A 12,215-nucleotide genomic window follows, 5' to 3' on the forward strand; every position below is an offset into this window, starting at 1 on the left:
GAGAAACATATATGAGGAGTCAATATATCGTGCTCTAAATTAATTATGTTACATTTTAAATTTATTTTTTAAAAACTTCTTATTTTGTGGAGACTATGCGCAAGAGTAGAGGATGTATCAGACCAGACTCAAAGTGGAAAATCTCCCCTTGCAGTTATGGAAAATTTTAATCCTTAATTGATTTATTTAATCCTGGAGGGATAGTTGTGCCCAAACAGGGGCATGTTAGTTAAAAGTTAGTAACAAATAGTATTTTTTTTCCAACAAAGAAAGATCTTGATAGCAGAGATCTTGTTTTTCAGGAGTGAACCCAACAACTCCAGAAGCAGACGAAAACCTCAAGCCTTGCCTCTCAGCTGATATCCAGTCCAAAGGCCATGTTTCATCTGGCGTGTGGAGGCAACCTAAGGATGGCAAAGAATGGGGCGAGGAATATGTTACAAAAGACCACCCAGATAAACTCAAGGAAGTGGGCCAGGGTAGACACAACTCCTTGGAAAATGTTTTATGTGAAACCTCTTTAGCTGGTAAGTTCCAAGGAAGAATATAGGCAGAAATATGAAAGAGCAACATGCACCAGAGTTTGAAACTTAAGGGCTAGAATACTGGCAATACAGACTCAGTGACCATATGAGGCCACCAGGTCTCTGGTTTTTAAGATGAAACAACTGAAACTCACAGAGGTGAAGGGCTTACCAGAGGCTACATGGCCAGTTGGGACAACCACCTTCTGGGTGTTAATGATATTTATTAATGTAGACCTTTTTAAAAAAGAAAAAAAGGTGTAAGGTTGGTGGAGAAGAAGGCAAAAATATTGTGAATGATTTATTAATGTGGAATCTTCATATATGAGTCTTTTATTAATAGTTCCATCAAAATATCAGATACTGAAACAGTCTTTGTCCTCCCTCCAGCCTTTTTTTCTTTCTTTTCCTTCATATCAAAAATCATTACTGAATACAACTATTTGGAGGCAAGGTAATATTTTTAAATTAACTTTAATTTTATTATCAAATATGTGAAAAATTAAATAGTACTAAAATATTTCCTATGCAAAACAGCAGTAACCACTTTAAACTCTTGACAGTTTCTTCTGGCACTTGCTTTCATGTGTATTTATTTATTTATTTATTTATTCATTATTTTTGGTGTACTTGGGTTGAACTCAGGGAATTATGCTTGCTAATCACTTAAGCCACACCACCAGCCCCTTTTTCTCTGCTTATTTTTGAAGTAGGTTCTTGTTTTTTGCCTAGGCTGGCCTTGAACCTGATCTTCCAGATTTCAACCTCCCAAGTAGCTAGGATTACAGGTGTGAGCCACCAGCGCCCAGCTGATTCCATTTTTATGCTGCTATTTTGTAAACAATACCTTGTTGAAAGTTAATTTACATAAAGAAAAATCCACAGAGTTTACATTTAAGCTTATTGACTTTTTACATATGAAAAGCCCTGTGATCACTGTCCAGATCAACTTATATAGTACTTCTGTTACCCTAGAAAGTTCTCTCATGCACCTTTCCAGTCAATATCTACCCAAAGAACTATCATTGTGTCTTCTACTGCCATGAATTAGTTTTATCTGTTCTTGAATTTCATATAAATGGATTAAGATGGCGTGTACTCTTTTGTGCCTGCCTTTTTCTCTCAACATAATATGTGGTTTTTATATGCATCTATGTCTATGCATATAATTCATTTGATAGTTCATTCCTTTTTATCAATTGTATTGAATGAGTTTACCTCATTAAAAAATATAAGTAGTTTCTATAGAAATACAAATATTTGTATTGTTTCCAGTTTGGGTTAGTATGAACAAAACTATGAATATTCTTATACAAGTTTTTGTTGTTAAGTGTATCACCTCATTTCTCTTGTGTGTATACCTAGGAGTGGAATCCCTGTGTTATAGGTGAAGATTATATTTAACCTTAAAATAAAATGTCAAGCAGTTTTCCAAAGTGGTTGGACAATTTTATATTCCCACCAACAATGTCTGAGAGCTCCTATTGCTTCATGTCCTTCCCAATACTTGGCATGGAAGACTTTTTACTTCATTTTAGTCACTCTCATGGTTGTGTGCTGGTGTATTGTAGTTTTAATTTGCTCTTTCCTGGTATCAATATCGAGTATCTTTTCCTTGTATGCTTATTGTTATTCATAGATGTTCTTTTATGAAGTACCTGCCTTAATCCTTTGCCCACCTTTGAAATTGGGTTATATTTTTATTATTTATTTGAAGAATTTTGGGCTGGTGGAGTGGCTCAAGTGGTAAAGTACCTGCCTAGCAAGCATGAGGCTCTGAGTTCAAACCCCAGTACCACCAAAAAAAAAAAAAAAAAAGTTGAAGAATTTAAAAATATTCTGGATGTGACTTATTTTCAGATATATGTGTTGTGAACATCTTATTCCAGTCTGTGGCTTATCTTTTTTACTTTTTTGATAGTGTTTTGATGAAGTCCCATCTGTCAACTTTAAACTTTTAAAATTGCTTATGACTTTTGTGTGCTTCCAAAAAACCTTTACTAGCTCAACGTTGCAAAGATATTCTCATATGTTTCCATCTAAAAATCTTTATAGTTTTAGCTTTAATATTTAGGTCTATGACTTATCTTGAATAAATTTTAATGTATGGTTCAAGGAAGGCGCCCAGGTTCATTTTTCTCCCAGATGGCTATCTAGTTGTTCAGCACTATTGACTGAAAATCTCTTCTTTTTTCCATTGAATTACACAGGGGAAAGTCAAGTCAATTATATGGGTGAGTCTAATTCTAGAGTATATATTTTTGTATTCCAATTATCAGAGAATTGACATCTTGACACTATTGAGTCTTTCATGTGAAGAACATGGCATTTATGTTCTTCCTATCTTCTTAAATAGTCTATTCATATTGACCTTGAAATTTTTCTTAGCAATGTAACAGCAACTATCATTTACATTTTTTTCCCTTCAGAGCATTTGCCCCAGAGACCTTTGTCATCCTACTCCACTCTGGCCCATTACACTGCTGTTATTCTAGGACATGCCAGTATTCCTAGAAACTTCCTTTATATTTCTTCTTAGAATATCGCTTAGCTGTTGGTTAATGATCATGTTTTTTTCATCTTGAGTATCTCTGGTATCCTGGTTTATCCCTTATTTTGATGGAACACATTGTCCAGTAGTTTACATATACTTGACTGATAATTTGGCTCAATAGAAGCCATTTTCTCTCATCATGCTGAAGAGATTGTTCCATTGTCTTCTAGCTTCTAATGTTGCTATTAGAAAGTTCAATACCATTCTGACCCCCATCTTCTGTATATTACCTAATTTTTTTGTCTTTTGTTTTTGAGACAGAATCTCATTATATGTAGCCTCAAACTTGTGATCCTGCTCCCTCTGCCTCCCAAGTGCTGGAATTACAGGTGTGCACCACCACATGTGGATATGACCCATTTTTTCTACCTGGTATATTTTATCCTTGGTGTGCTTAAGTTTTGCTGTGATGTGGTGCTTTGGAGATGTCCTGGGAATTCTTTTTTCCTTTGTAACTGTGTCTTCTACTAATGCAGTTCATTTTTCTCAGTTGCCACATTTTTCTTCAATATGTCTCTTCCTTCCTGTTTTTGTTTTGTTGAATGGGAATTTCTTTGACTATCCCCCTATCCTTTTAATTTTTGCTATGCTTCAAGAAGTTTCTTCTTTTAAAAATTATTCTTTCTTGGCTGGGCACCACTGGCTCACTCCTATAATCCTAGCCACTTGGGAGGCTGAGAGCCAGAGAAATGCAGTTCAAGGCCAGCCAGGGCAAATAGTTTGCAAATCCCATCTCCAAAATTTCCAGAGCAAAATGGACTGGAGGTGTGGCTTAAGAGGTAGAGCACCTGCTTTCAAATGTGAGGCCCTGAGCAAACCTGATACTACCAAAAAAATTTATTCTTTCTTTTTAAAAATAGCATCCTGTTCTTGTTAAGTAGCTGGCTATTTTTCTCATATTTCTGAGAATATTAATTATAAGATTTTTAAAAATTTTCATTTATATCCTGCATTGTGTCTTTTTCTTTAGCCCTTTTGAATAAATGTATATATATATATACCTATGTATTCTTTCTTTTATGGTATAAGTTTATTTATTTATTGGTGGTACTGAGGTTTGAATCCAGGGTGTAAGCTTATTTAAATGTCTGAGTATCCAATTATTTTTATGTGTGAGAAAGTTCCTAAAAAAAAAAATAACCTGATCTGGACCCAGTGGTGTGCTTGCCTGGCATGTGTGAGACCCTAGGTTCAATCCCCACCACTGTAAAATCAAATCAAAACAAACAAACACACCTGGAAATCTTGTGTTGTCACAATCATGTAGCAAATTAACTTTCAGAAGATGACTTCCTTATGTCAATGTCTGGGGAGTCTTCCCTGGGCAGTTCAGTTCATCAAGAGGAAGACCTTCCCATCTCCTGCCTGGAGTGTTTTAAACTTGGCTGCTGGCCATGGCTGCTGGGCACCATTGGCAGGGGAAGGGGCCAAGAGGCATCTCATTGTTCAGAATGCAAGCCTTCTCTGAATCCCCTTGTTTTCCTGTGTGCATCTCAACTGTGCCCTCTACTGTGCCTGAGTCTTTATCTCACATCCTATCCCTTCTCTAGTTTCCTGTACTCCCTGGAGTAGAAAAGAAACCATCTAGCCCATGGAACATTCAGTTACACCTTACGTAGGCTTTCAGCCAATTTACTTGTTTTCACCGTTACCCTTATTTGCACTTGGTGTGGTGCCTGTGTCTCTAATGTCAGAATCAGTGGATTCCCATCAGCAGACAGGAGCATCAAGATTTTGTGTCCTTTGCTCTGCTGAATGAATTATCATGCCTCCATTCTGTTTTTCCATCTTCCAAAAACCTGCCCATGTCTTTTACTTGCTTTCAGTGTCGTTTTCTTGCTTTCTATTCTTTCTTATGATTTTGAGAAGGAATGATTAACAAAAATTCTCTCTTTGGTTTATTTTTAAAGCTAAAAGACAAACTGTGGCTCTAGAACTGCTTGAATCTGAAAGAAAATATGTCATTAACATCTCTCTGATCCTGAAGATAAAGGCCACATTCCAGGGGTCAGATGGAAAGAGGAATTCCAAAGAGAGAAGGTATCCATGTGTTCATTACCTTTGCTTTTCAGGTTGATTGGGATATAAGGTAAGTTGTTCATTGTTTCCACTTTGGGAAATTCTGGGACTTCTAAAGAGTTCCAGAAATAGTCTTTGAAAAGAGAATAGGTAGTGATGGCAAGGATCCCCTGTCAACCCCAAAGTTAAACTCTCAGCAGGTAAGGTGTTCGGTGTGTCTGAGAGATCTATTATGAGCTTAAAGGGAGGTTTTGCTGTCTGTTGTCACCATGGGTCACAGGTCTCATAGAGGTACAAAGAAATGGATATGGTGGAGCATTGAGTGGTCATTAGATAATCATACAGGGCTGATCTAATTTTTGTTCATGTGATCTCATAGTACCAACTAATGTGTAAGGGTGTGTGTATCTGTGTGGGTGTGGGTGCACCTGTGTTATGGGCAGTGCTTCCAAAGGGTGGACGATGTATTGGAACAGTACACTAGCCCTAAAATTACAGCACTCCTCCGACTATACCTGTTCAGTCCTTTAGATTTTCTCTGCTTCCCTTTCTGTTGGGAGAAAGCATGAAAGAGCAAAAACCATGGCTTGGTAAAAGAAACTAATGAGATAATTCAGAGTAACTGAAGAAAAGACCAATCTAAATGAATGCCAAGTCTAGATTATTATCACAATTTTACTTTATTCCATCAGGTAACATGCATTGGTGCTTCAGAAACTATGAAGCCCTAATTATATTTTCCTGCTCCTTACCATCCCCCAACATTACTTGACTTGGCAGGCACCAACAATGCACCCTATCAGTAAAACACAATGCTGCCCTATGGGTAATGTGAGGAAACACAGACAAACACAAGTGTTTTGGCTGTTTTCAAAGATTATTTTCCTGCAAACTTGAGGTAAACAAAATATAAAGCAATAAAGAACAGAAAAGGTAATATGGCACAATCAAAGCTGTGACCAACAGTGGCTCTGGACTGGGCTTTACCTTCTCCAATTGGCCACCCAGCTTTTCACTGTTCCTTCCTACCCTATCTGGTCACTTGATTTCCCCCCTCCTGAACCTCAGTTCAGCCTGTCTTACCCTCCTACCTACCTGTTCCTTCAAGGCTCTAGGAACTCTGTGGACTCTAGGTTTTTTTTTTGCTGTTGCCAAACACCCCCTCAGTTTACATTCATCAAATCTAAAGGCGAGTCTGCTTCTTGGATGGTTTTGCTTACATGTCTAAGATTCTAACTGGCATTATCTCTTCTGAGTTTCTTCACACGTGGAAAAAGAGAAAGAGGGAAATGTTTACTCTGGAACATAGTAACAGGGCCCTAAGCTAGGTACTTGATCTATAACTTCATGAATTCCTCACCAGATCTGGGGCTGGAGGTGTAGCTCAGTGGTAAAGTGTTTGCCTACCATGCATGAGGGTCTGGGTTCCATTCCCTGCACAGGGAGAAAAAAAACTTTCTCCAGAACCCTGTGATTTTACATATGAAGAAACTAAGATGCAGAGAGGGTCAAAGTGGCATAGCCAATTCCTACCAGAATTCAATCACAGGCCTGTCTTACCCTGACCCCTGTGTTCTTCCCATGCCACATGTGTTCTCTAAGGACCTTGTGGTTTCAAGGACACTGTCTTGACTGATAATATGCAAAGCTTCTTAGAGAGCAAGAAGCATGAATTTGTCTGTTTCTCTTTTAAAACTCAGGCTTCTCTTTCCAACACCCTATAAATTCTTACTTTGGATCTGGTGGACTTGTCAAATAGGGAGTCTAATATTCATAGCTCTCTGAATAAGTCCTTTTTACTAGCTGTCACGTCCTACTTTTCTGATATTCTCACATGATCTGTAACTGAGGAAGAAGGGGTTCTCTCTACCAAATCTTTCGAGATTTAAAAAAAAAAACATTAGAGGCAGAAATCGGGAAGACCATAGATTGAGGCCAGCCCAGGCAAAAAGGTAGTGAGACCCCATCTCAATAAACAAGCCTGCATGGTGGTTTATGTCCCAGCTACTTGAGAGGATTTCAGTCTATGGCCTGCCTGGGCCTGCTGAAAAATGAAGCATCTGGTTCTAAGTTTGGCAGAGTTTCCATTTTCTACTTCAGGGTTAGATTCTCATTATTCTCCTTTGCTCACTACATTTCTTTTTTTTTTCTAAGCATCTCTGAAACCTCTGTGTGCTTTAAATGAACCTATTGACATTTTTCTCCATGGGAAAATGAAAATTGGTTTACTCATATTTGCTGCCTTTCTCATCACTAACTGTAAGCCTTCAGCACTTTCTATCCCATTGGGATAAAAATAACAACCACAAATAGCAACAACTCAATACTCAAACCTAGTGTTGCAACATCTTCTCAAATTTATAAAATAAAAGCCTAGGTTTTCCCTTGGAAAAAGAAACTCAAGGGCCTACATTCCGATTTCAGACCAGCCCTGCTTCTGGCTGAACGGGCCATAGAGAATGCACACCAGCTGAAGCTGGGGTAGAATTTGTGGGCTATTGTCCACTTTTTGGCAGATCACGGAAAGTGGAGTTCTGACTCACCTAGGTAGAGACACAACCTTAAGATCAAGCAGTCCGGTCTGAGTACTGTGGGAGGAGTTGCCATTTCCAGTGCATCACTAAGAACAAGCTCTGTGCAGCAGATCACCACCAGGTGGCACAAATTTAATTATTCAAGCCCATACAATAGTGGGTGTAACCTTCTGCTCTTGAAGCCAGGAATTATTTTGGCCTAATACTGTCCTGGCAAGTGCAAACTTATTAACTTGTTGTGATAACTGGATTTTCCTTGTTAGCTTTTAGTTTATTCCCATCACTGTTTAAACACTATATTGTTGGGAATGAGAAGAACTTCAAAGGCTCTAGAAAGAATCAACTAATCATATTGCCATAATTTTACTCCCAGTAATGGAATAGCAAAAAAGCTAAGCGCTAAATACTTTTCATGCAAAGTTACTTCCGAGAGTCAGGTCTGGCAAAGCAGGGAGACGGGTTAAATGTGGCTTCTTTCTTCTTCTGCTCTCCATCTGCTGGCTGGAACCCTACTCCCTGATTTCAGATAATGTCCTGCTAAGTTTTTTAGGAAGCTTTAAAGCCTGTTTTCAGTATTTGGCACAGAACCCACTGTAGGTCATTGCTCTTTGTGTAACTGGTATATTTCCACAATACTTGATACAAGCACTAGCTTTCTCTGACCTCAGCATGAGGACAGTCCAGGAGGATGTTGCTACCAGTTTACCAACTCTGCAAGTATATTGGTCACAGTGTAGCAGAAGGCAGCATTCTAGAAGAAAAAGAAATGGGGTGGAGAGGAAAAGAAAAGACATAATCCAAGATACATTTCTTAACTCAAATGGATAACTCATCACTAACATCATTCAGTATCACACCATGAATATGACTCCAAGTCATTTGTGGGTGAAAGAAATCTTTTGCACATAGATCTCCTACTGACACAGTGTTTTACTCTTTTAGTAAAACCAGTTGTGCCTTCCTCCTTCAGATCTATGGTCTTTTCCCAGCCCCTGTGACTTCTAGCCACTCCTCTGAATTCCTCTCTGTATTAGACAGGGATTACTTAGGTTTTCCAACCTACTACTCCAACTATAGAAGTCCAGATCAAGAGACCTCTCCTCTAGATCTGCTAGCTTTGCATATGTGGAGACTCATGGGATAGGAGGTAGACAGAAAGGAATGGAACACGGGAGTGGAAGGTTTCCTTATATCTGTTCATAGGCAAGCTCAATACCCTCTTCTGGTATTTGTATCTTCTTTGAGTTACAGTCACAAGTAAGTCTTTGCTTTGCTTGGAAATGGTTTGAAAAAGCTTCCTTTCAATCTGGTGTCTTCTCTACTTCACCAGAAAAGGTCTGCTTGTTGGAAAATCACCTCTATGGCCCACTAATTGACCCCATTAGACCCTGAGGAAATATTTAAATAAATCCAGCTCTCATCTTTGTTAAATTGTTGAACTGAAAGCACAAGGGACCTGCTTTCAATTTTTCTGAGTCACCAAGTTAGAGCTCAGATTCTGGCAGTCATTCAGCAGAATTCCATTGTCTTCTGTTTCTTCCTTCCTTATTCCAATAGGCCCCTGATCATCCCTCCCTTCTCCATCCAGGTGCCCTTCTTTTTCCGATGAGTCTCCTTCTCCTCTCCACTCCATCCTTCCCTGACTTCTCTTTTCCTCCCTCAATTCTTCTGAAAAATTGAAGCACATTAAGAGGTAGATGAAAGAGATTTGAGGTAGGAAAGGAGTTCTATGAAGCTCAAGAGAGTAGCGGGCCAGCCCTGGTCTACAGTCTCAGTATACCTCTTTAGGAACTGGGAGGAAATGGAACCCAGTGCCTATGGCTTATGCCTGTCATCCTAGCTAATTGGGAGGCTGAAATTGGGAGGATTGTGGTTAGAGGCCAGCCTGAGCAAATAGTTTGCAAGACCACATCTCCAAATAACCACAGCAAAATGGACTGGAGGTGTGGCTCAAGCAGTAGAGCACCTGCTTTGCAAGTACTGAAGTCCTGAGTTCAAACCCCAGTCCCACCAAATAAAAAAGGGAGCATATTCAATGACCCAACTCCCTGAGCTTTGACTTTTCAGCTTTAAGCTTAAAAGCTCAGCTTCTCTTACTCAGAAGCTAAGAATAACCAAGTGCCACTTTAAGTGCTGTCATCTTTGGCATGAATTAGAGTAAGGTTATTTTCACATCAAATTGGAAGAATGTCAAAACATTGAAAAATATTTCCCTTAGAATCTCTACTGGTTTCATTATAAACGAGAGCATCCTAGGCTAGTTTTAAAAAGGTCATTCAAGCATGTGTTCCGTACTGTTTGTTCAATGCATTGTATAGGGACCGTCTGTAAATGAGTCTCTTTATAGTCTGTGTATCTGCTGTGAGCTGTGCAATAATAAAAGTATTTCCTTAAAAGTCCTAAATACAGACCCATGACTCAGAGTGTTGTGGGTGATTGTGAAAATGGGGCCTGGTGCATTTACTCCTGTAGGGTCTTTTCTTCTCTATACCTGGTTTGTGTGATTCTTTCTCTGTTCTGTTTCAAGCCTCTTCCCTGGCTCTTTACGGTATCTTGTCCAGCAGCACCTGGATTTGCTTCATGCGCTGCAGGAAAGGGTCCTGAAGTGGCCACGCCAAGGAGTCCTTGGAGACTTATTCCTTAAGCTAACCAATGATGAGGTAAGTGTTTTTCTCCCTCTGTAAATTTGTGTCTCGCTTCTCTGCTTCTTCTTATGAAGAATCTAGAATCTGTGGATTTCAAAGCTAGAAGAGCTGCTGATGTCTAGTATAACCTCCCCATCCACAGTTAATGGAATAAGGTGCAGACAGATGAAAACTTTGCTGAAATCACCCAGCTTTGCTAGCTAGCTGGATGTCCGTGAGTAGAACCTTGTAGGTCTTCTAACTTCCAGGTCATAACTATATACTGTACTACAGCTGCCTGCTGACTGTGCACGTGCACATGTATATGTGTTTAATCTATAATGGGTGTTTATATGCACACACACATATATACCCATTTATATCTATCTATATATAGATGGGTATATGTGTACATGATGGGATACATATATATACATATATATATATATATATATATATATATGTATATATATGTATCTCCATCCATTCATATAAAACAAATATGAGGTCTGTATATATGTATGTATTTCCACTCCTCAGAGATGATAGGTGGTTGTTTGTCCTGAAAGTCATTTATTTTCCCTCCCTTGGAGAAAGGGTACTAAATTTTCAAATCTCTATAATGCTCTACAAAGAAAATATGATTCAGACCAGAAGTTGCAAATTCAAATGTCTACAGGGCCAGACAGTGACATAAATGAGTAATGAGAGCTGAATGTAATATAATATTGAACCAGTGGGAATTAGGCTAAAATGGAGTACATATTTTTTGCTACAAGGAATAGCTACTCAACTTTGTTTAATTATTATTCAGGGAAAAAGGACTAGATGTATTGTTTTCAGGGAAATGGGAAGTCCAGAATTTTGTATAAAATTGTCTTGGTTTTAAAATATTGTGTGGGCTAATTAAGATTGGTCTGCAAACTACTTTTTGCCTGCTACCAACCTCTGTTTATCAATGACTCTCAAGTGCAGATAAGAATACAAAGCTTGCAAACTGTTACTTGTATATAAGAGAGTGGATGTAATGCTATCCTTCTAATATCACTTCTACTGATTTGCATTCAGTATGGTTAGCTAGAGCTAACCTATAGGGATATAACTTTGGAAGCTATGAGTTGTTTTCCTGCAATTAGTTAAAATATGCAATTATTTGAAAATATTAAGAACTGCTGATCTAGATAATATGAGGTGGGTTGGGTAAAAAGAATTAAAATGAAATATGCATTTTTATAATTTAACCATTTAAAAATACTTTTTAAACTTACATGATCCTCACTCCTCCTTTGGCTTATTTCACTTTCTCTCATTAAGGTAAGACATTGAGTTTTGGTTCCTAAGTTGTAGTGATGTTTATCTTTTTTTTTTTTTCCTGCAGGTGGGGTTTGAACTCAGGGCCCCATGAGGCAGGTGCTAGGCATCACTTGAGTGATGCTCCCGTCCATGATGTTTATACTAAAACAAAACAAATCAAAATCTTTAAAAAAGATGAATAAAACCTCCAAGAGATATTAAAGAATGAATGATTAAGATAGTATCTGCAAAGCACTCCTTTTCACTATACATGGCTCTATAAAAATATTGTCATTCCTGTTTCCAGGTTCTTACCATGCATTTTTATGTTTGTTTTAAAGAATAATTTCTTGGATTATTATGTTGCCTACCTGAGGGACTTGCCTGAATGCATCTCATTGGTCCATGTTGTTGTTCTGAAGGAGGTAAGTTAACTCTATGCATGGGTTGTCCTTTGTTTACCTATCACCTACATGATGTTGTTCATCCACACAGGCAATACAGTGTGTGCACTCTGAGCTTGGTTTCCAGGCTGAGGAATGGCTTGAACAGAGCCACTGACACCCTTCGAGGATCAATGCCATTGCTTTGGTCCTTGCTCCAATTTATTGACCCTTTGTTCCACTTCACTGAAACTATAGATGAATAGGTGTTCTAAGCAGAGCTT

The 12,215-nt window shown here is 38.5% G+C and overlaps 1 protein-coding gene across 8 annotated transcripts in view; it reads left to right on the forward strand.

Moving 5' to 3' along the window:
• Arhgef33 (Rho guanine nucleotide exchange factor 33) overlaps nucleotides 1-12,215 on the forward strand; it is a 71,587-nt gene that overhangs the window by 33,412 nt on the left and 25,960 nt on the right. For all 8 annotated transcript variants that reach the window (XM_074049541.1, XM_074049543.1, XM_074049544.1 and 5 more), the window contains 4 exons: nucleotides 303-527; nucleotides 4,989-5,118; nucleotides 10,159-10,291; nucleotides 11,890-11,973. In XM_074049541.1, coding sequence (XP_073905642.1) covers nucleotides 303-527; nucleotides 4,989-5,118; nucleotides 10,159-10,291; nucleotides 11,890-11,973 — 572 coding nt within the window. The remainder of the gene's footprint in view (nucleotides 1-302; nucleotides 528-4,988; nucleotides 5,119-10,158; nucleotides 10,292-11,889; nucleotides 11,974-12,215) is intronic.

This window comes from Castor canadensis, chromosome 12, assembly GCF_047511655.1.
Source record: "Castor canadensis chromosome 12, mCasCan1.hap1v2, whole genome shotgun sequence".
Taxonomy (NCBI): domain Eukaryota; kingdom Metazoa; phylum Chordata; class Mammalia; order Rodentia; family Castoridae; genus Castor; species Castor canadensis.